At 35.0% G+C, this 24,969-nt stretch overlaps 2 protein-coding genes across 3 annotated transcripts in view; one reads left to right on the forward strand and one right to left on the reverse strand.

Moving 5' to 3' along the window:
* megf6a (multiple EGF-like-domains 6a) overlaps nucleotides 1–5,684 on the forward strand; it is a 64,774-nt gene extending 59,090 nt beyond the window's left edge. The window contains exons 24-36 of the mRNA XM_016283140.1: nucleotides 876–1,004; nucleotides 1,143–1,271; nucleotides 1,370–1,498; nucleotides 1,591–1,719; nucleotides 1,845–1,976; nucleotides 2,971–3,099; nucleotides 3,223–3,351; nucleotides 3,450–3,578; nucleotides 3,983–4,111; nucleotides 4,195–4,323; nucleotides 4,673–4,801; nucleotides 4,875–5,003; nucleotides 5,093–5,684. Coding sequence (XP_016138626.1) covers nucleotides 876–1,004; nucleotides 1,143–1,271; nucleotides 1,370–1,498; nucleotides 1,591–1,719; nucleotides 1,845–1,976; nucleotides 2,971–3,099; nucleotides 3,223–3,351; nucleotides 3,450–3,578; nucleotides 3,983–4,111; nucleotides 4,195–4,323; nucleotides 4,673–4,801; nucleotides 4,875–5,003; nucleotides 5,093–5,148 — 1,607 coding nt within the window. The 3' untranslated portion in view covers nucleotides 5,149–5,684. The remainder of the gene's footprint in view (nucleotides 1–875; nucleotides 1,005–1,142; nucleotides 1,272–1,369; nucleotides 1,499–1,590; nucleotides 1,720–1,844; nucleotides 1,977–2,970; nucleotides 3,100–3,222; nucleotides 3,352–3,449; nucleotides 3,579–3,982; nucleotides 4,112–4,194; nucleotides 4,324–4,672; nucleotides 4,802–4,874; nucleotides 5,004–5,092) is intronic.
* A 1,134-nt stretch (nucleotides 5,685–6,818) lies between these two features.
* LOC107593386 (voltage-gated potassium channel subunit beta-2-like) lies at nucleotides 6,819–24,768 on the reverse strand. 2 transcript variants are annotated; one of them, XM_016283093.1, is made up of 12 exons: nucleotides 24,693–24,768; nucleotides 22,982–23,026; nucleotides 20,237–20,281; nucleotides 19,437–19,480; nucleotides 19,111–19,197; nucleotides 18,057–18,101; nucleotides 16,111–16,196; nucleotides 13,910–14,030; nucleotides 13,711–13,805; nucleotides 12,057–12,177; nucleotides 10,403–10,491; nucleotides 6,819–9,444 (listed from the first exon to the last, which is right to left on the reverse strand). In XM_016283093.1, exons 1-12 carry the CDS (start codon nucleotides 24,755–24,757, stop codon nucleotides 9,355–9,357), a joined length of 933 nt encoding a protein of 310 aa, XP_016138579.1. In that variant the 5' UTR covers nucleotides 24,758–24,768; the 3' UTR covers nucleotides 6,819–9,354. The 2 variants fall into 2 exon arrangements, with proteins under 2 accessions (XP_016138579.1, XP_016138580.1); XM_016283094.1 differs by lacking the exon at nucleotides 18,057–18,101.
* Nucleotides 24,769–24,969: the final 201 nt, after the last annotated feature.

Here is a 24,969-nt window from a genome sequence, read left to right on the forward strand (position 1 = left end):
TATATATATATATATATATATATATATATATATATAACATGTTATTTTACATATACTATATAGAGCTCAACAAAATAAAACAGATTCCAGGCATCTAAAGCTGAATTATTTAAAACTTAATATAGCTTCATAAAAAATGGGGTAAGACCAAGAAGCGCCAAAAAAAACACTTTTATTTTTTACTTAAACTTTTAAACATTATTATTATTATTAATAACACACACATAGAGATATATAGTTTGCACTTTATTTTACAGTATGTGTATTTACAGTGTACTTACCCAAGAAAGTGCTGGTAGTATAAGGTAACTACATGGCTTAAGCTAGGTTTAGGGGTAGGTTCTGGGTTAGTACCTATTTACAACCCAGTTATTGTAATTGCTATAATAAGTACATAGTATGGACACGTGGAACAGGACTGTAAAATAAAGTTATTCCTATGTGTATTTTTCAGTGTCTTGTCTTGAACACATTTTTGAGGTACTGTGTTAAGTTTAGAACATATAAGCTTTTCTGTATTTTTTGGAATCGGTTTCATTCTGTTGTGTTCTATATAGCTGTTTATAAACATAACAGTTATACAAATAACATGTTATTTTTGTATATTTATTTGTACTGAAGTAACGTTAAATTGATATCCCTAGAAAAATAAAATAAAAACGCTATGTTTATTATTATGAATAATAACAACAATAATAAATAATAATAATAATAAATGTACAAATATATTCATATATGTTATAAATTTGATTAGGCATTCCATTTTGTAATTATTTTAATCAAATTTGATTGACAGCACTCATATCAGAAACATGCTCAACTGAAAGTTCACATGAAAGAGATGATCTTTGTCTGTTTTTTTTTTCTCTCCCAAGAATGCCCAGCTGGCTTCTATGGTGTGGGCTGTCACCAGCACTGCTTGTGCCAGAATGGAGGGTCATGTGTCCGAATCAGTGGGCACTGCACATGTCTAAGTGGATGGATTGGAGTGGCCTGTGAACAGGGTTAGACATAAACCAGACATTTTTGATACACAACAATGTTTACAGTAATTCATATAACAGTGAAAATATGTAAACATTTTCAGCTGCAAATTGGCAATTTTGTTTTTCAAACATCTCGTTCCTGTGTTTTATGTTCAGAATGTGCTCTGGGACACTTCGGCATCGACTGTCAACACAAGTGTGAGTGTGAGAATGGAGGAGTGTGTGACCGACAGAATGGCAGGTGCTTCTGTCCAGCAGGCTGGATGGGCTCACACTGTGAGATGGGTAAAAAGCATCACAGTGCCTCAGTAGTCATTATAATGTCTGCTTAAAAACTGACCACAAAGAAGAATATGTATTCTCATTCTGTGTGTTTTGATCAGCATGTACTCAAGGTTTATATGGTCCAGGCTGTAAGCAGCAGTGCAGGTGTGATCATAACGCCCCATGTCACCACATCACTGGCACCTGTATGTGTCCTGCAGGCTGGAGAGGGTTGCACTGCGAGAAAAGTAATTTTCCCCAATGGCTATCTTGTTTTTATCTGTCAGATTGCCCCCTTTTGGCAGATCCAGCATACTGTAACTCATGTGTGCTCTTTCAGTTTGTTTACCAGGTTCATACGGGAAGCGATGTGCTCAGCAATGCCACTGTCCTGGCAGCACTTCCTGTAACCATGTGACCGGGGAGTGTGGCTGCCCACCTGGGTTTACTGGTAACGGCTGTGAGCGAAGTGAGTGATTATCTTCTGATCTCATTACACTTATGTTGAAATGTGTTTGACAGCATATCAGTTGTTAAACACTAATCCTGATGTGTCCTGTATCTCAAAGGTTGTTTTGTTCCTCTGCTCTGCAGTGTGTCAGTCAGGCATGTTTGGACTGAAGTGTAATCAGGTGTGCCAGTGCTCTGAGGTTAATCAGCTCTGTCACCCCGTCACTGGTGTCTGCTACTGTGCTCCAGGATATCATGGCAGCAAGTGTGATACAGGTGTGCCCTTCATGATCTCACCTTCTTTCATCTTAATAAGTCCTATGTATATACTGAGATGAACAGTAAGGATTCCATATGTAACAATATGGCTATATGGAAAAAAATATTTTAATTATTTTCCGAATAGTACACCAGACAGGTAAAATATGCTTTTATGTATTTGTATACAGGCACTATTGTGTCACCGGTGTTGATTTTTATTAAAACGAATGGCTTTACAAAGAGGTTAACATTAACTAAGATTAATAAAAGCTTTTATAGTTCATTTAGTTCATGTAAATTTCAACATTTACTGATACATTATTAAAATCAAAAGTTGTATGTTAATATTATTTAATGGACCTGAGCTATCATGAACTAACAATGAACAGTCGTATTTTTATTAACTAATGTCAGCAAAGATGAATAAATACTGTAACAAACGTATTGCTCATTGAGAGGTAATGTAAGTTAACGCATTAAACACCATTAACTAATGGAACCTTATTGTAATTTGTTACCAAACTAACAGATTTGATCTTTTTTCTTTTTATTCTTGTCGTATTAAAAACTTTTTTTACATACATACGTTTTTATAATTTTTTTATTCAAATTTTTTTCAAACACCTTTTAATATATAGATTTTGTTTTATCTTTGCCCTAGATTATGAAATCAAAAACTTTTAAATTAATTACATCTTTAAAAAACCTACACAATTCACACAAATGTGGCATCATTGCCATCACAAATACAACTTTATTGTGTGTAATTTCCAATCGATCTGTAATTGTCAAATTATGCATGTTACTTAATTATAAGTATTTAGGATATAAAAGCTATGAAATTAGTCTTAGCAAGACAGGAAACATGTTTAAAAGTAATTTGTATTAGTGGCCAAAATGCCCATTGTTGAAGAAACATTCACATGCTGTAAAGTTTTAAAGAAGTAAATCGTTATTACTACATAGATTACTGCATAGATGTTGTACCCATGATGCCTTGTTGTTTTAGAGTGTGCGGTAGGCCGTTATGGTCCCAACTGCGAGCAGGAGTGCCAGTGTCTGAATAAAGGAGTGTGCAAGACCAGCACTGGCAGCTGTACCTGCCCACCGGGATTCATTGGACCAAACTGCAATATCAGTCAGTCACACTTTTACCATTTTTAATCATTGTTCTTTAACAAATATTGTCTCATTTCCAGAATTTTTAATTTTTTTTAAAAAAGGTTAGTGTAATCACTAACAGACTGCTCTCTCTCTAAAGCCTGTCCATCAGGGCGTTACGGGCAAGACTGTGCACGAGTGGCTTTGTGTGGTGAAGGGGCCAGGAGTGATCCGGTCACAGGCAGATGCGTGTGCAAAGCAGGCCAGCGAGGGGAAGACTGTGGGAAAGGTCTGACTGTATTCCTGATAAAAGTAATGTTGAAGGGATTGACTAATGTTTTGCTGAATTTGTATGAAATAAGCCGATGAAGAGTAATTGTGTCTCAGGTTGTCCTAGGGGCTGGTTTGGCGAGGACTGTGCTCAGCGCTGTCACTGCAGTAATGGAGGACTGTGTGACGTGGTTACAGGAAACTGCACCTGTGGGCTGGGCTGGACAGGAAACTGCTGTGATCGAGGTCAGCTGATTGTGCACAGTTCACCCGAACATAGAAATTCTGCAAAATATGCAGCTTTTATCAATACAATAAAAACACAGTGTGACTAAGGATGCAGCGATATAAAAAATTCAAGCAAATATTGATAAGCCAAAAATTATTTTTAGACAAAATGTAAAATTCTAAAATAAATGAAATAATTTATTGATAAAATATTTTTTATATTATAAAAATAATATATCTATGTAGTTTATTAAAATAAATTAATGAAATACTATAATACTATTATAATATATACAGTATATATATAATATAATTATTATATAATAATAATATAAAATAAATGTTAAAATGAATTTAGAAATGTTACATTATGAAAAATGGAAATAATAGATTATTAAATTCTGTTTAAATGTGTTGATCAGAGTGTCCCAGAGGCCGGTATGGGGCTGACTGCAGGGAAGTATGTGATTGTAAAAATAATGGCACCTGTGACAGAGTGACGGGCGAGTGTCACTGTCCTCCTGGGTACTACGGACACCTCTGTGAACATGGTGAGAAAACACAGCATCTGTTTCATCTAATTTTAGTCCATTTTGTAATGATTCTGATTCAGGTGTTTTTTTTTAATCAAAAGCATGCCCTGTTGGTTTCCATGGACATCGCTGCCAGCTTTTGTGTGACTGCCGTGCCAATGCACCTTGTGACTCTGCAACTGGCCGCTGCTTCTGTCCTCCAGGTTATCAAGGACTCCGCTGTGATAGAGGTGCAGAGGATATCGGTGTTTTATCATCAATGTCTTTATAACAATGCTTTGAATAGAAAGTTTTAAAAATCTTTTGCAAATGTCTTTGCAAAAGATTTCGAAAAATTAAATTTGTTTGAAATATTAGAATTTTGTAAATGTCTTTACTGTTACTTTCAGTCAAACATATGCATCCTTGCTGAGTAAAAGTATAGATTTTTTTAATGATAAATGATAGTCCATATCTATACATCTGAATGCATCTGTACTATGTATATATATGCATACATATATCTGTACATGTACGCATGTATATATGCACACATTTATTGTATCTGAATATTATGTAAACTGTATGTTTATGTTTCAGAGTGTGATCCAGGCAAATTTGGGCCTAATTGTGTCCACATATGTGACTGTGACGGAGACACACCATGTTACCCTGTCAGTGGCAGGTGTCTGTGTGCACCTGGGAAAATGGGATCTCGCTGTGATATAGGTAAGCCCTCCACCGAATTTGTGTCACTTAATTTTTTTCTTTAGTCAAAAATGTCTTTTTGCATTCCCATCAGACTGTGGAGTGAATCGATTTGGACCTGACTGCTCAGAGAGATGTGAGTGTCACAACGGAGGTCAATGCAATCCACGCAATGGACGCTGCACCTGTCTTAACAGCTGGGTCGGGCCGAGCTGTCAAGAGGGTAATTTCACTGGTAATTCACAATAACCTTCACTTTTTACAGCAATCTCAAATAACAACTTTCCTGTGTAATGGTTTTTTTAATAACAGGGCTCATGTCTATTCAGAATACTAGCAGAAGCAAAAGGAAGGACTCGTCAGTATAGCAATCTCACGGTTTCTTACCCAGTTCAATAACAGACACCGACAGTTTCACTGACTGTAAACTGACCTGGCTTGAATTTGTGAGTGGACTCTTGGCTAAAATTGAAGGCTTGTAGCATTTTTTTTTTTTTTAGATCTTTGAACACAAAAGTCCACCAAACCGTCAGATGACTCTAACAAGGACAAACTTCCAAGGTGGAGACTTCCATTATATAGTCAATAAATGATATACTTTCTTGTGGAAAAGTGGACAACATGAAGTCCAAAATGGAGAAGACTATTCATATTGAAGTTCCTCCTGGATGAGGACAAATTCAAAGAGTTTTTTCAGCATCAGTTCTGCTCAGGGAGATTGAACTTCCTGATGACTTCAGTTTAACTCTAATCAAGAAAAGCACCAAATCAAGGCCTTCGCTTCACCTGAAATTGAAGTGAATCCCACTGTCACTGTGATCTTAAACAGGGCTTAAAGGGATAGTGCACCCAGACTTCTGCTATCATTTATATAACCTCATTTTATGGTTTTGTATCCATTTAACCCCAGGTTTTGTCTTGAGTGTGGATATTTGGAATTGTCGGTAGACTTTGATTATCTAATATCATTCATGAACGTTGTCAATTCTTTAACATTTAAGTAGAATTTTGCGCAAATTTGTTACTACGGTGTATAATATTTAGGCGTTGATGTATGTTGTCCATATTTCAAGTAATACAAAAAATATGAAACTGGAGTACATTTTTACCTGTGTACTGTATGAATGTATGCTTAATGTGTGAATTCTTGTGTACAATTTTATTTGAAAGAAAACTGTACTGTAAACCTTATAATCACTATGATTCCTGTTATACTGAACCAGTGTTTTGTCCTTTTAGGGTTTTTGCTACAGCTTTATTTTTGTACAGGACCTTCTCCACATTATGCATTTGTGAAGTGTGATTTGCATTCTCAGTGCAGACTATGAACTCAAAGAAAATTTATATTTCAATATTTCTGCAGCTAAGCCACGACCAAAGATAGCACTTAAAACTTTTTTTAAACAACCATGGTTGATGCTTTTTCTTTGTTTTGTAATGGTTGGTTTTCTGGAAGCTTACAAATGTTTTATTCATGATTCAGCGTCTCTAAGGGGTATAGAAATAGGCGTTGAATTTTTAAAGAATGTTTTTGCTAACTGCAGTTAAAGAATTATGCTGTTCTGTGTGCACTTAAGATGTTTAATGGGCAGAAATAAGTACAAGAATACTGGCATTACTTTGCCATTTGCATGATTGAACAATAATTCTTTAGATTTACAAAAAAAAATGTCTTTATGCTTTGTTTTCTGTTTTTCTGAACAAAATACTGTTTGTTTTATTACAAATAATAATAAATTATTGGCACCCTGTAATGCTCTAAAATAATTTACAATAGATTTTTAAGAGGAAAAAAGGGCATATCATACATATTACACATTTACACATATTTTGGACACTTAACCAATAAATAAATGTATTCCCTTTGTGGTCTTTAGACACATAAAACACAAAGACTAAATTAAAGAATTTTAGAATAATTTATTTTCAGATGTTTGAAGCGCTACATTTTTTTTTTCAAGCACAATGTTATAAGCAATAATTGCCAATGAAAAAATAAATGAAGGCAAATGTGATAATGCTCAATAAGACCAGTATAGTATATATTTAGATTATATACATGTTATCAAACCATTCCATTATGTATCTACAGAAATCAACATAACTTAATGCATATCTGTAACAGTAATGGTCATTGTACAGTTAACAAATGTCAGAATTATAGGTTATACCAAAAAACAGTAATCTTATCAAATCAGCTTCAAAACATCAGATTTCCTGTACATACAGTTACTCCTGTTGACAATATTGGACTATTTTTTTAAAAATAATTTTACAGCAAAGTATTCAACTTAGGCTCCTTCATCAACAACCTCTGTCTTTGCAGGGGAGGAGGGGGACTGTACACCAACAATTTCTCATTCAATGATGTTTATCCTCCACATGACTAAACTGGTTCAATTTTACCATCTAATTACTGACTACATATTATGACTTCCTGAGCAAAAACAAACCACTAACATCTTAAACGATAGATGCAGCCTGACTCAACATAAAAAATGACAAATATAAGGACATTTACTATGACCCTCAGCTAAAGGCAACTGAAGTAACGCCTTCCACTTCTATAAGATCCTGTGGTCTTTGGTTAAAGTGCTACTTCAAAAAGCCTTACGAATATTATGAATAATCTCTCTGATTTTTTCTTGTTAAACAGTATGTTTGACGCATTTTCTCTCTTAAGACAGGATGTAGCTCAGACAACAATCAAAACCCTTATAAGATGCATTACATTCCAACTACAGGTCAACACTTTCATACCCAGCCAAGCATAAGCATTGTTCTACACTAAAATAATAGGCCATTATTAAAATTCATTACTATGTACACGCAGCCAACTGTATTGCAACTCTTTAATACATAAATTCAGTAAAAAGTCCATTCATATTGAAATGAGTGTCAGAATATGTTGAACTGCCTTGATATGTTGTGAATTTATTTTGGCATTTATTTTAAAGTTAATAACTATGATCACATATAAATTACTCCATAAAGAATCTGTCACTCCCACCAGGTTATGCTCTCCATTCACCACTGATGGTTTTAAAAAGCCATAATGCATACACATACTGGTACAGATGAAACATGCTAAACAAATGGTTGCAAGCACTGAATATTTTGCATTAGTACTAAATAAGGAATATAATCTAGACAGCAAATTACCACTGTCCTAATCACTGGCTTACTCGTTTGAAAATGTCCAAGATATGATTTACCACTTTTATAGACACATCTGGAATTATGTTTCATGGAAAATAAATTGCACTAAGAAGAAAAGATCCACTGCCTTGCAAATATTATTGTAAATTATCATTAATCAAAAGCAACAGTTAATTTAAAGCCTTTTTCGAATGAGTAATGTAAAATTTAATGTAGTAGGCTAATTTGGAGCGAGCCAGTAGAGGGCGCCATTGGACGAAAAAAAAAATCGTAGTTAAGACGCACACAACAGATACAACGAGGACAACAAACATTAAACATGACAAGGTAAACTGACAAATAACAACAAATAGTATAACACCTTAATGCCTTCAAAAAAGACAGGCTTGTCTCAAAATTATTCTGAAAACTGTTAAAATAAAGAAATAATAACAGAGATTTCCACATACATTGAAAACGACTTAAAGTACACAACATTCAGGCATAAAACATGAGGAGTTCCAAATAACATTTTAAACAATAGGTCACGTGGTCAAGTGGTTTGAAGGTAACAGCAGGGCAGATCGAGCACAGAAATTTCTTTGGTTTCAGCCCGACGAAGCGATGACAAATGAGCACAGACCACCACTCAACTACTGTGTCTACACTGTTTTAGGTCATTTGCTTCTTAGAAAAGGTTTTAAAAGTAAAAAGATCAATGAGTTAAACACTTTCTGATATTGCACATTTGTTGAGGCCTGTTTTTGATCTCTATTTAATATTTCGGACAGTCTTTATACATTATTATGTGTAACTCAGATGGCTTCCCCTTTCTATGTTTAGAACTAAAACACAGCCAGAATTGATATAGCTTGTAGTATAAATTAAGTCTTGTAAACAAGCACTAGATTGGCTAACAATTTTGATATAAAACCAGAGATGAGTAACATCAAATGCCTTATTTAGTTTGTTCAGTCATGTAACTTTCTGCATTCACCAAAGTGCTTCATCAGCTTCATTACGTTCTGCGAGCTTACGCAAATGTATTTGTTTTCCAACATGTAGGAAAAAAGCAAGTGCCATGGCCAGATCTCATGCATTTCTAGAGTAAGTACAAATTCTGGATCTCTAATACGGCACTTCTTAGTGTTTACTACAAGGGGACAAAGGGGAGGAGGAAGTGAGCCGGTGGTTTCTTGGTGGTTGGAGCGGCGTTCTGCTTATTGAGCCGGCCTAGCTGATTTGTATGCGAGCATGCTTCCCTTCTGCCCGTGCGGTTCTTGGCCTCCTCTCAGGCTAATGTCGGCAGACTTCAAGTAGTGTGTGAGTAGGCTTCTCCTGCAGGACCTGTGACAGTGCTGGTCCCATGAGCCAATGTTTTTTCAGTCAAAGCTCAGAGAAATAAGCAGGTTGACCCAGTGTCACTGGCTTTCCTTTTAAGACCGGTAGTCCTTTTTACTGTAGGGCTTGTTGCCTAGGATACTGTCCATTTCATGTATAATTGATGATGATAATTTTGGAAGAACCTGGAAGAATGTTGGGCTGAAGTTTAATGTGTTTTTCAACTTTACAAATTCATTAACAACAAGCACCTAATGTTTTTATGTTACCTTTTCCATTTTTGCAGTTTTATAATTGATTTAATGTTGTCTGAAAAGATTATAATGGGCTGTTTAATGTCAGGTTGTATATTGAGAATTGTCACCATATAGAAGGGCTGCATGACTAATCTGCTTGCTATGTGTTTATTTGTACTCAAGCTGCTCATGATGACCCAGTGTTTTCAAAGTCTTGGAGTGGCACAATTAACAATAAATGCTTCGCACAAACTCATCTTTGTGTCTGCTCTGAGTTTGAGTCACTTATAATGTGCATTTGGGAATGCAACATGCATCAACCATCTTCCCAAACTTGTAACGACAAGCATTTATAACCCATCTGTTGTCAACACGAGAAGCTTTTAAGGGCTCCTTGAGGTTTACCTCCAAAATAGAAGTTAAAGATAGTTTAACGTTTAAAAATGAAGAAATTTGTATATTTGTTGTACTGTAAAATAAAATTCTTATTACTACATAGTTTTTTAAATACTAATTTTTTTATTTTACAGTAATTCAACAGCTAGTACAACAGTAGTACAACAGTAATAGTAATACAATAAAATACAATAATTTTACAGTTATATTACAATAGTAATATTACTTTTTATTTAGTAATCATATTATTCATATTTTCTAAATTATTTTATTATAATTACATTACGTATCCTATTGATTTAAAAATAAAATATTTTCTTCTGCCCAAAAATGTTTATTTATAACCACAATTTGTATCAAAAATTACTTAATGCTAATTTTCACAGCTTGTTATGTCACATTGTTCTTGTGCCACTGCCATTTGCAAAAACCTCAGCATTTCATCTACTGCATTTCTGTTAACAGAATGAAAAGCTTTGTTCATGTATGTATCCTGCTGTGAGTGGCTCACCTGAATGGCTCCTATGTTCTCCATCAGCTGTACAGTGCTGGAGGCCCCCAGCAGCACACAGCTCACCCCCTCATTCCTCAGACACCACGCTAGAGACACACCAAAGCAAAGATACTTCACATCTCTCTAAACACTCGAAACAGTCAACAGAAAGAGTCTAGAGTCTACTGTAAATGTGAAAGCCATTCGAAAACTCAACCAGAAATTCAGCCCCAGGTAAAAGAGCTAATTCTAGATATTAGATTATCTAAGGAAAGATGAAAGCAATTCAGACCTGTGTGCTTTTTATATAACCAACAATGTCAGAACACTGAACAGAAAAAAGACGGAGGTAGGTGTACTTGATAGAGTGCTAACATGTGTGGGCATTAAACTTGAACTAAGCAGTTACTGCTAAAGCAGGTGCATTTTAAGTTATAAAAATAAACTTGAGTTTTGTTACATTACAACCGACACACAGGAGAAGCATATTTTAGGCTCGCATTTTCAGCTATTAAACTCACTTGTTTTAAGTTTGGACAACTTATTTATTCAAGTTAATGCATGTTCCTTGTCTTACTGTACAGTAAATCTACAACATTTTTTATCACTGAATATCCTGTTTCAAACTGAGCTGAACTTTGACGTGTTAAAAAACAGGTTGCAGAAAGCCACATCACATTAAAACTATCACACCACAAGAACAGACACACAGTCACATCAAGTGCCAAACAATGTGCATCTGGTCTACAGTTATCAGTCAGCACTAGCCTACTGAACCCCTGCTGTTACTCTGACCTTTACTGCTCTATTAAATAAGGTTATACAGTATAAATGATTAGCATGGATTCAAGGAACAAAACCTGAAGCAACACAGGCAAACCTTGTCTGAAATGTTGCAGTTATCTGTGTTTCCCCTTTGATGAATGATAGTAGTCATCAGTTGAATGTTTTAAATGCTTACTGTGCTTTACACAACTAGGACATGTTCCTGGACTGACATCATTTGTTGTTCCTATCAAGCAAACACTAACCTCTGCACTTTTGGGACAGGTTTAGTGTAAAGATAATCTCACATTGGCAGATTTTTGAATTTTAGTCTGGTCCATATTACAACTTATTCTACCCAAGAACAGCCCACTAGGATAGGAAGAGACCACCTGAACAACATATAATAACACAAAGACCCACAGGTAACTCTGCCTTACTGAAATACACAATCGAAAGAAAGGTGCAAAAGCTGTCACTGTGGTGGTATTCTTTCAAAGGGTACACCTTTGTACTTTATTTAACTCTAAAGGGTGTGAATTAGTACATTAAGTATAGGTAGATTTCAACAAATACAGATCCTCTCAATAAAGAAAAATGCTTTTTTCCCCAATAATAATAATGTAATTCCAGCATGACTTAATAGGGCCATATTGGTCAACCAAACCTTGTCCCATGGCATCAGGTCCGTAAATGGACTATGTTAAAACCTCTGATTGGTTAATAAGGAAGTTCAGGAACAGAAACAGACATTTAACAAACGCAAGACTGTCCAACACAAGACCCCAGACAAAAAGACACATGACAGAAGCAAGAGACGAGGACAGACAGCCTGTCCTGAGCTCCAGGCAGGCAGACAGACAGACAGACAGAAAGAGAGAGAGCAGCAAAGCCCAGGCAGAATTACCGATGGCCAGCTGGGGCAGCGTGCAGCCCAGCCGCTCCGCAATGGCCTGCAACTCTTTCAGCTTTGCCTGCTGACGGCGGCCTTCCTCACTCAGGATCTTGTCCTTCAACCACTGGTAGCCCTGTTTCAAACAGACAGCACACCTGCTCAGAGAGCCACACGCCACCGGCTGATGAGCCACAGGAATAGCTGCTGGATATTCATTGTGTTTGTGAAGTAATGATGGAATGAATGAGATCTGCACACACAGCCACATGAACATGTTTTATGAGCGGGTGCTGATGGGATAGTGCGGTGGGAATGTGATGGGTACCAGCTGCCTAAAGGTGGTGAACATTATACTTCTCCAACTTTTGCTCAAATGATCATGCTCTCACAAGAAATAGGACAGGGTTATGTTGTAGACATCAATTATTAATTAAGTTGTTTAATGTTGTAATTTATTATACTTACTGCTAGACGAAAGCACATCTCACATTAAAAAATTGTATGCTGTTATTTTTTTTCCATGGATCACACAAAAAAATATTTTTTAAAAGAATTTTCCCATACACTATTGTTCAAAATTTTAATGGTTGATAATATTGTATGTTTTTGAAAGAAGTCTCGTGTGCTCACCAAGACTGCATTTATTTGATTAAAAGTGCAGCAAAAATTTACAATTTACAATAAAAGTTTTCTATTTGAATACCATTTAAAATATAATTTATTCCTGCAATATCAAAGCTGAATTTTCAGCAACATTACTCCAGTCTTCAGTGTCACGTGATCCTTCAGAAATCATTTTAATATGCTGATTTGCTGCCTAAGAAACCTTTCTTTGTTGAAACCGTGATGCAGTTTTATCAGGATTCTTTGATGAATAGAAAGTTCAAAGGAACAGAATTTATTTAATATTTATTTTACGACATTATAAATGGTATCTTTACCGTCACTTTTGATCAACGCACACCCAAACTTTTAAACGCTAATGTTGATTTTAGTATAGTGTAAATAACAGCAGAATTACAATTTTGGGGTGACATTTTTAAATTATTAACAAGTACAAAACTGTAAAATATTTAATTTAATCCACAAATAAATTCTTGAAGACATGCATGCTACTTTCATATTTTTTTATACTTTTCAATGGAATATGTATAGAGTATGTATGCGTTTGGATTTTAATGCTGTTTTTTTACTTCATGTTTGTAATTTTGTTGCTTCCATACTTAATTCTAATCATGTCAATCATGTATTATCATGCTAATTATTTATATTTAAAAATATTCATGTGTACTTCAGGAGAATCTGCTATTGACATGTTGGACATGTGTTGCAGTCTACTTACATCTGCATGTATTCTTATGCATACAATGCAATGTACAGTAAATAAAATCATTCGGAAATCAAAAGCACTCAATGGCTGTGTGTAAAATATGTATGGAAAGGCACTATATATCAAAGCAAAGAAAAGAGGAGAAACACAAAAGTGTTTGTGCATTCATCTACACGCATATGTGCAGATGAGTTGGAGCACTTCACAATCAGATAAAGTGATCTCAAGCAAGGCCTTCATTTAAAACACACAGTCATCAATGAAGACCACCACCGACAACAGTCAGGACAGACCAACAGGAGTGCTGAGAGACTTTAACACTTAGCCGAGGAATACCTTGAGGGAGGCTCTGGAATAAGGAGGCACACCGCTGTCATACTTTCCTGAGATGATCCCACACGCCAGCGGAGACCACGTCATGGCGCCCACACCTGCACATACAACATTGTGACATACTATGAACCAGCCACCCTTACATCAACTCTGTTACTTCATTTCAAGAAAAATGATGCTTCTCTAGTGAAAACACACATACCTATCTTATGGAAGAGTTCAGGCAGCTGTACTTCCACCTTCTCTCTCTGAAACATGTGATATTCGGCCTGCTCACAGACAGGTGGGATCAGGTTAAACTGTCGTGCCACTGAGTATGCCTCCTGAAAAACATACAATAGTACACACAGATTCAGAGCTGCTCATAATAGAACAATTTTTCAGTGCCTTAGCCAAACAACAGAGCAGATGACATTGGGACAAAAATATTTTTATTGTGACCAGGAATTAAGAATTAGTTCCCATGAATTATTTTGGGAACTAATCAGTACAATATAGCCATGGTTTACTAAAATGAGGGAGCCAATTAGTACAACGTGCCAGGATTTACTAAAACAATGGAACAAATTAGTATAAAGTGGCCACAATTTACTAAAATGATGGAACAAATTAGTACAACATTTTACTAGACAATTTACTAGAACTAGTGAACGAGTTAGTGTGACCACGATTAACTAACATGAGGAATGAATTAACAATGTAGCTGCAATTAACTAAAACATGGCAACAAATTTGCAATTTGTGGTTATGTATATGGTCATGTAATATATCACTGATTCCTGAGATAAGGGACAAAACATGTTTTTATTTCTTATTTTTACTGATACATTATTTATAAATGTATATATTTGTAGAGAAAGGTCTCAGCTAATGAACCATGTACTGTAAGGAAACAGGTTTTTCTGAAAATGTTTTTTTTTTCTAAAAATGTACATCAATTCATTTCAAAACTTAATTTGTGTCAACTCCATCAGACGCATTAAAAAGTGTGATATTTAAATTTGTTCCACCCAATAACAGTGTGAAGTCTTCAATTGTGTAATAATGGTGTTCAGTAAAGGAGCTGAAGTGATTAAATACATTCTCTACATTTTTTTTCCAGTTTTCACTTTATTATGAACAATCCAATTCGTACATTTCTTAATTTTAATATTAAACATATATAACCCTATGTTCTTTGAGAACACAGACATATTATCATGTAGTTCTGTTCATGTTTGACTATTTTAGAACAATAAATTGAAAATAATAATAAAATCTTTATTTCAAAATTAACAGAAACCTTCATCTGACAGTGTTAAAAACTAACGGAGTTGACAAAGGTCCAACTGAGGTTACAACAACTGATTGACAAGACAACAAATTAAGACAACTAGCTAATTTTTAAACTGATATTTAATTTAATACAATAATCCTTCTAGTGGTTGTCTCAATCTGAGTCTCCAGTAGCTCACAAAATACAAGAAGCTTATGTTCCATTCAGTGTAATGGTCAGTATTTTTATGAGCTGCCCTGTAGCAGCAACAGAAATGCTCCTAATATGAATCCAAAGGATCTTTAAACCCCATCAGTTATGAAATTGTATTTGTGCCTGACCTGCATGACTAAGGCAGTGGTCAACTGGCATGTTCGCTCTCTATGAAGTCCATTACATCAGGATTTACTATTGCCGTGATCTCATGTGACAGGTTGTAAAATAAGTAAGGCATGTAAATCAGGCCAAATATCTATGTAAATAAAATCATGAAACAACATTAGAATAGGTCCCCTTATGCAAAACATAATTATATCACTATATAAAGAGTTTTGAGAGCATTTGTCAACTCCGTCAGCTTACAAGTCAACACTGTCAGACAAGTTTTACTTTTTGTATTGTTTGACACATTACAGATCACTGCCTTTCAATATAAATGTATATTTTTGAATTTGTTGCATTTTTTAACACTTTGTTTGGCAGTTTTACATTGTGAACTCATGCTGAGGACAGGTTAAATTACATGTATTTCCAAGTGTAAAGCATGTTTTTAAAATAATACTAAAGAAATTATTAAAAAATAAAAGCAATACAGATTTCCTTTAGATGTAACTTTAAGTACTTTTATTTTGAAGTATTTCTAACATAAATAGGGCTTTCGTGTGTAGGACATGTTTTGTCCCTAATCTCAAGAATATGAATAAGAATATATATATATATATATATATACAGCAAAAAGGTAAATTTGTAGCTAAGTAATGGTTTAATTACATGAATTTGCATAATGCTTATCTATTCGAAATACACTTTAATGACAGCAAATGAGATGCTGAAACAACCTGAATACTTATTATATAATATTTATTTTACTGAAAACAAAAAATCTTTATTTTAATGTGCTAAACAATTCCCTGTGCTTTCAAACCCACCATGATCTCCATGGAGCTCCAGCGGGACGTGCCCCAATACATGGCCATTCCCTGGTTAATCACATGGGTCATCGCTCGGACCGTCTCTGCCAATCACAATATTAACAATCAAAGTCTGGACAACACTCAGATATTGAGGGACCGAGGAACAAAAGCAGATGTGATCAGAGAGTATCTGACAGAGAGTAAGATGACCGCAATACACCTAGCCAGTAAAAAAACAAGGATGAATATAATGGTAAAGTAATGGAAGTGGAGCAGAAGTAGATTCTGAGAAAGGCTAAGAGCAACAAAGGCCATTATTCATATTTTCTTTATACAAAGTGACAGGGCATTAGAAATGGCCTGAAGGTTATGCATGTTATAGTAACTCTACTCAAAGAGTTTCTCAGTGGGCGGAAAATAAATCAGAGTGCAACTCCGGACTGCATGACATCTCCACAAGGCTGCATTTCATTGACATTTAGCAGAGGAGCAATTTTCCACGGTCCAACCTACAATCTACTTCATGTCATGAGATTATTATACACTGCTGCATGAACATACCCTATTATGAGAAAGGAGCCAGATAAAATGGCTAAAAGAAAACTCTATGTTAATAATAGAAGATATCTGTCAAGTACTATAGAGGTGTCACACCATGGGCCATTATTTTGAACAGTAGTTTCACACAAACATTCATTTAAGAAGCAGTAGCAGGTCTCCCTCCTTCAGACTTAGATTCTCGAAAAAGTTTTGATTAGTAACATTTTTAAGGATTCCAAAAAACTACTTGTTTAAAAATGCATTTTGTGGGTCTATACACTCCCTTTTTTAGAGACCCACATTAGATGCCAATATATTTAATGTGTTCCTATTCACATAATTTAATGTTACACATTTCTGTATTTTATAGTTTAATGATGAGGCCACACCACAAGAAATTCCCAAATATTAATAAAAACTGCAAAAAAAAAAATATATATACATAAATAAACAAACATAATCAAATAGGTCATATATTATGAAAAAAAAACATCCAATTACTTATTACTATTATTTAGTAAGTAAAAACACTGCAGGCAGGAAAGGACAGCATTCACAAACCTATAGTAAATCAAATTTCCAATCTGTACTAACATATGAAGACAAACTATGTGTTCATATAGTAGAATATCTGCAATTTACCAGTTTAAAGTGGGATCTGCTAAGCAGCTTTTGTCTTTTTTAAGATTGATGAATAATATCACTGTAAACCATTAGTAGACAAAGAGAAGATATAAAAAAAGACTAAATACAAAGACAGACACATGCAAAAAAGAGAGCAGTCACTTGCAGTAATAAAATATTCACATGCAGGGAAGCCGAGGACACTGCAGTCAATCATCTTGCAAAAAATATTTTTTTAGTGGTTTTAAGAAAATCTAAAGATAAGGCTAAAGCGAAGTATGAGCGGAAGCTGGTTAAAGTGCTTCAATGTATTTAATTATTAACCTTTCATTATAATATGTATGTTATATGCCACTGTATTGAACTATGTTTGAACTGACAGAAAACAAAAATTTTAAAAAAGAAGCGAAGCCCAAAAATAAATTATCCACTTGGCATCTACATGACAAGTACATTCCTAAGAAAAATTAATAATGGAGAAGATATTCAAATTGAATGAAAATGCATGGTAATTATATATAAAAAAAAACAACAACAAAAAAAGAGACACTATAATCACAGGTCAGTAAGATGCAATGACCTTCTCCAAATTTCACTTGCAAGATGGACAGGATAGTCAAAGAAATCAATCATTCTACAGCATACCAGGTTTAAGAGGAACTTCTGGAAATCTTCAGCATTTTATGGACATAGTCAGGTTTCTCACACCAGGATAAGAGGGCAAACTATCACAAATCAAAGCCATAAAATGCTTTTGGAGACAAGAGGTCAAAACGCTCACTGAGGGTACCATGTACCTTCTATGATGAATGTTCTTGATTTTGAAGTGTTAAATGGATCTCCTGGTGATAAACAAACAAACAAAAGACTGTGAAAAGAGGTTTACCAACCAGCAAATGGAATGAAATCTCTGAAGAAGAAAAAAAAGGCAGCAGAACTGGACCAGAGCGGATTCTGCAAATCCCAGGGTAATGGGACCACGCTTGAACTCTTGGAGGTCTGTGCACAAGCACGAGCAATCATGTCTACATGACCATGACCTCAGAAGCATCAGGCTCAGTCCCTGACATTAATCAATCTATCCACATACCCCTCACAGCTGTACAGCATGGTATCGTCACACTAACTTAGTTAGATGTTGACTGAGCTTAACTTGCATTGAACTTGTATTCCTTTAATATCTCACCATTCTTAAGGAGAAGAGCATTATCAGCAAATCAGGACTTTAAGGAAATGAGGTGACAAAATCATGTTGGTCTGACTCCAATAAAATTACCATGCTATAGTGCTGTGAATATGCTATTTAAGTAACCTAAGGTCTTTCAGTCATGCTGCTTCAGTTGTTTAGCCCTCTAAACTATTGCTTGCTATTATAAAAGATATACTGCGACGAGATGTAGATGTAAAAGTCCATTTAATGCGTTTGTAAAACTCACCAAAAGCAAGAGCATGCACTCTTCCTCGACTAAATAACAGCTTGACTCAACCATTAAATGCATAATGGATGCAACTGCTGTGATGCAAATTGAATCATCTTGACAGAACACTTAGACAACATGCTCCATTCACTGCTCAACGTTCTGAGATAGACGATTCATTATTCTGTATGACGTTGTAGTTTATTACAAAATTAATGGGATGATTAGACTCTTTTTGGAACTTTTGCACCTTAAAGGTTAAACAACTCTCTGCCATTGGTCTCAATGTGTTTGATCTCTTTTATGTGTTGAGAGCTATGTGGCTGGTCTGATATGGTCCCATGCTTCAGTGCAAAGCAGTTAAGTGAGCAGCCATTCCAGTGCTGGGAGTCAAAGATGCAAAACTATCCCAGCATCCCTCAAGCACACCTACCTTCCATTGGTGTGTTGGGGTCGGGTCTGTTAGCAAACACTACGTCCACATACTCTAACTGAAGTCTCTCCAGTGACGCCCTTAGACCTGAAGGTCAGAAAAACAAAGTACTATTTAAAGCTGAAATAAGTCATTTTTCGTGTTATACTACATTTTCTTATCTTTTCATTTCTGGCTGGTGACTAGCAGCTAAATTATACAATGCAGCATTAAATTAGCACTGTACACATCTTGAATGAAGAACTTTATGGGGTTAAAACATGACATTGTGGATTTTTACATTTACAATATAAAATGCAATCATGAATATTTCTAACTTGACTTACCCTCTATTATGTGTTTTCTAGACAAGCCTCTCTCTGTTTCTGCTCTGAAAAATAAACAAGAACGTGACATCCACACATTTAAATATTATTAAGGTGAATGGTTCTTTAACTTTTTTTAAACCTTGCAATTTTTAATCAAAAGGTCAACTTGACATTTCTGCGAACAGACTTCTCTATGGTGATGTATGGCAGACTTCTCCAATCATTTAATCTGCTTAACAGCAGGATTGTATTCAGATCTGCTTTAATCAAATTAACAAACAATGGACAGAAGTCCCCACCCAAGTTTTTTTTTTCTTTTCTCTAATCCTTTTTGTTTGGATGTACATAATACAGAAAAAAAAGAACAGTCACTACTTCCGTTTCATCACCACTTTAATGTGATGCTGACGTGCAGTGGTGCACACATTATAAGATCTTTATAAGATATGATCTTCCTCAGGTAAATTTACTAAAGGTCACAGTTAATATGGCCACTGTTTCTGTATGTGAAACTAATGATTATCCAAATGTGAGCACAGTGGTAATTTAAACCCATTAATGTTTGATGGTGACCTCACATCAGTGCTCAGCTTTGGCCTTTAATTTGCCCTGAGTGAAAGAGCACAGCTCAGAGGGGGGATTCGACCTGGATCGTTCTCCAGTGAGGGTCTGCAGGACTTCCTTTACTATATCCCACACAGCTTCACTCGTACTCGTATGAAAGAGACTATCATTAACTTGCTTCCCCTGTTGCTCTCACAGTCGGGGAAAGATATGAATCATCGTTAACCTCTATCTGACAAAGGCACAGCACTTACTTTCCACCCCAGTATATCTTGGTGGTGATGACCAAACTGGAACGTCTATGAAAGACAGGAGACAAAGTGGTTGAAAGCGAAACAAAGGCAAAGACGGGCCAGACATCATGATGATGATTGATGGGTAAACAACGATGTCAATTTAGGCTTCAGGAAATGACACTGTAGTTACACTGTATTCCAGGTAATGAAAAGTCCAGGAACCACTGTATTTGAACATAATAGCCAGGGTTTTAAATTTTTTTAAACTATTAAAATTAATTCTATAATATGCTTATTATATTATATTGTATTATTATATTGAAAATTCAGCTTTGCCATCACAAGAATAAAATTATGATTTTAAAATATACTAAAATAGAATATATACAGGGTTTCCGCGGGTCCTTAAAAAGTCTTAAAGGGGTCATGATATGATGTTGCTAAAAAGAATATTATTTTGTGTATTTGGTGTAATGAAATGTGTTTATGCGGTTTAAGGTTAAAAAAACACATTATTTTACACATACTGTACATTATTGTTTCTCCTCTAGGCTCCGCCTTTCTGATACACGTCGGTTTTTACAAAGCTCATCGGTCTGAAAAGCAAGGTGTGCTGTGATTGGCCAGCTATCCAGTGCGTTGTGATTGGCCGAATACCTCAAGCGTGTGACGGAAATGTTACGCCCCTCACCATATTGTGATGCCCTGTGAGGCCGGAGCGATGATTCAAAAACATGAAAACCCATTATAAACGAGGCATTCGTTGCATTCAGTGGGGACATAACTATGGATTATAATGATTTATACTGTCTTTGTAAAAATAAAACCATGTCTGCATTTGTGATCGGAGAAATGACAAACAACATGCCCTACTCTACACTGCCCACGACAGTAAAATATATTTATGTTATTTAATTAATATAATAACTGATTGATAATAATAGTTTAAATAAACATAATAATTGATACTTTTGACTCATCCATTTTCTTAAAAATGGTTTAAAGGTTGAAATGTGAAGTTTATTGTTTTATAAAACTTTTTTTGTGAAAACCTGTATCTGAACTGTAATTCATGCTTATAGTCATTTTACAGTTTAATATGTTACCATTGACATTGCCCTACCCTGCTCATATGTGACCATGGACCACAAAACCAGTCATAAGGGTAAACTTCTCGAAAATTGAGATTTATACATCATCTGAAAGCTGAATAAATAAGCTTTTAAGCTAACCTTTGTTAGGATAGGACAATATTTGGCCGAGATACAACTATTTGAATATCTGGATTGAAATGTGAAGTTTATTGTTTTATAAAACTTTTTTTGTGAAAACCTGTATCTGAACTGTAATTCATGCTTCTTATAGTCATTTTACAGTTTAATATGTTACCATTGACATTGCCCTACCCTGCTCATATGTGACCATGGACCACAAAACCAGTCATAAGGGTAAACTTCTCGAAAATTTAGATTTATACATCATCTGAAAGCTGAATAAATAAGCTTTTAAGCTAACCTTTGTTAGGATAGGACAATATTTGGCCGAGATACAACTATTTGAATATCTGGAATCTGAGGGTGCAAAAAAATTAAAATACTGAGAAAATCGCCTTTAAAGTTGTCCAATGCATATTACTGATCAAAAGCTAAGTGTTGGTATATTTATGTTAGGAAATTTACAAAATATCTTCATGAAACATGGATCTTTACTTAATATCCTAATGATTTTTGGCATAAAAGAAAAATCGATAATTTTGACCCATACAACGTTTTTTTGGCTATTGCTACAAATATACACAAGCGACTTAAGAATGGTTTTGTGGTCCAAGGTCACATATGGTATTAATTTTATTTGTGCAGGTCTTAAAAAGTCTTAAATTTGAGCTTAAAAATCTTGCAGATACCCTGTATGTATATATGTGTGTATATATATATATATATATATATATATATATATATAAAAATTTATGTTAGGAAATTTACAAAATATCTTCATGAAACATGGATCTTTACTTAATATCCTAATGATTTTTGGCATAAAAGAAAAATCGATAATTTTGACCCATACAACGTTTTTTTGTCTATTGCTACAAATATTCACAAGCGACTTAAGAATGGTTTTGTGGTCCAAGGTCACATATGGTATTAATTTTATTTGTGCAGGTCTTAAAAAGTCTTAAATTTGAGCTTAAAAATCTTGCAGATACCCTGTATGTATATATGTGTGTATATATATATATATATATATATATATATATATATTCAAAAAATATTCATTAAAATAATAAAAATGTATTATAATGTTAACCCTAAAATAACATCCTTATTTTATTCTTGAATTTTAAATATCTTTTATGTTAAAAAAAAGTGGCTTTTGTAGAAAATTCATGCTAAAAATATTCACCTCTCGCAAGAGAAGATTTTTTGAATACTGCAGTCATGCCATGTTTCTAAAAACGGCAAAAACTTGGGTCCAAAATTAGACATCTTTCCCTGGAGGGGAAGTGGTTTTCGCCTCAGTGCTTGCATACAGTGAATAGTAGGGTGAATAAAAGCTAATGTCCCCTTAAGTGCAAATTCCACATTAGTCATTCACAAACTAACAGGAGCTGCATGGTACAAGCAAGCGCCTTTCCAAAGACGAAGCCAGCAGTTATTCTGACAGTCTGAGGAGGAGAAAACAGCACGCAAAAATAGCAAATCGCATTAAATAAGAGTCTGAGAATGTTCTGAACCCTTAAAAACAGCAAATCAATATGTTTACCTCCATCCTTTCTTCTTGATGATACTGCCGAGAACCATTTCAGCCCTGCAAGAAAGTGAGAAGCAATTATCATGCTATTATTTTAGCCTAAACCTTCTCCACTTACATCACAGTCGGTGAGCAAAAGCATCTTCTACACTGGGGGATTCCCTGTTCTCAGCTTCTGGAGAATTAAGCTAATGAAGCATTCACTTTACAGCAATATGAAAGGAACTCCCAGTGTAAACGCATGCAAAATGCTTCAGTTTTTTTTAAACTCCTGTGAGAAGATTTTTAAAAAGGGGGGATAGTGGAAGGGAGGGAGAACGTCTAATGACAGATGTTACATTTTTGCCCTCAGGACCAATGTGTTTTTCATGAATGGTTCTCCCATCAGGCCTCGTCATCCCTTTGCGAGAATGTGAGACCTTGTGACAGCTTGTAACAAACGAAGCGCTATTGTAACGTGGGCTCAAGAGGGCAGTAGACAAACTCACAAACTAGTCTTAGTACTAGTCTTCATCTTCTATTTAACTAGCAGTCTAGATTAGTAAATCTACTGTTTGTGAAGACGGCGAGTATCTGTGTATGAGTAATAAAGATTGGGTTGTTCGTCTGTGCTGAAGTATTTACATACTGTCTTCATCATTCTGCATGAGCCTCATTGCCAGCTTGACATGGCATGAAACACGGATGAAAAACGCGACAAACGCCCTGCACACACACACAGACGACATATATAAGGTTATGTCCTTTAACACTCATAAGGTCTGCCTCATTAAAGTGCCGTTTTGTACCGTTGAGTGGATTTGCACTGAGTCAGGCTATTTCCGCTCAACTTTATCAGCAATTCCCTGACGTTACAGTTCCATGGCATTGCAGAAAATAAAGACGCCACTGCTAAATTTACTGCAAGCTAGCAGGTTTTGGCTATTCACCTTTCCATCTTTTTTTCTCTTCTTGCACAAGTGAATTCTGCTGACAAAACACAAACTTCTTTCACTAAGTCGTTCTAAACATAGATATCTAAAGTGTACAGTAAACAGCAGTTGTAATGTTATAAGTATGAACATTAGTGTAATGCATTCAGCAACTTATAATACATAAATCTAAATATAATACATTTTTAATGTAAATAAATATAAAAATGTATTATAATAAAAAATAAATAAAAATAACAATATTATTTTATTAATTATATATGATCAAATGTATTATTACTAAGTATTTACTTTTATTAATTTATATAATATTTATTTTACTATATATTATAGTAAAAATTATATAAAATTCATACAATTCTAAATTTTGTAATTTTATATACAATTTATATTTACTATATTAATATATATATTAGTACCCTCTACGGATAGTTAGGAAAACACATACTTCCCAAATATTCAGAATAGATGTCGATCACTATGAGTTTTTAAATAAACAGTTCTTCAACTTTAACATTTGGTCTCGACAGTCTTTGATACTGTGTCACATCTTCGCTAAGAAGCATGAACCTTGTTGCCAAAGCTACAGTATATTAAAAAAAAGTTAAAAGACATTTTAATAGCAGACAATGATTTGGCTTCCTGAAAACCATTTTAGATTCATCAGATCTGTGAGAAGTAGGTCTATACAGTCCTATAAAAGATACTGTACTAATCTCCTCATATATAAGTGTAAATCCCTATGGTTGATGAAGAGCGACAGCAATGAATGATGGGAAATCAGTACTCACTTCCCTGCCGCATACACCTCGGCTGTGTCAAACAGATTGATACCGTTCTCGTACGCCAGCGTCATCAGCTGCTCAGCTACCTGAGAGAAGACAGAGAGAGAGGAGAGACGGGGACAGATCACAGATGGAGAGAAAACAGCTGACAGCTGAGAGGGCATTATAGCTTTATGTTGTCTTCAGCAGTACAAAACTCAAATTGACATGGTTGTACTGTACTGCATCCTGTGCTGCTATTTAGTTACTGTACAGTAGAGGTTGTTCAAAGCTACACTTAAAG

This window comes from Sinocyclocheilus grahami, unplaced genomic scaffold (assembly GCF_001515645.1).
Source record: "Sinocyclocheilus grahami isolate Dianchi unplaced genomic scaffold, SAMN03320097.WGS_v1.1 scaffold170.1, whole genome shotgun sequence".
Taxonomy (NCBI): domain Eukaryota; kingdom Metazoa; phylum Chordata; class Actinopteri; order Cypriniformes; family Cyprinidae; genus Sinocyclocheilus; species Sinocyclocheilus grahami.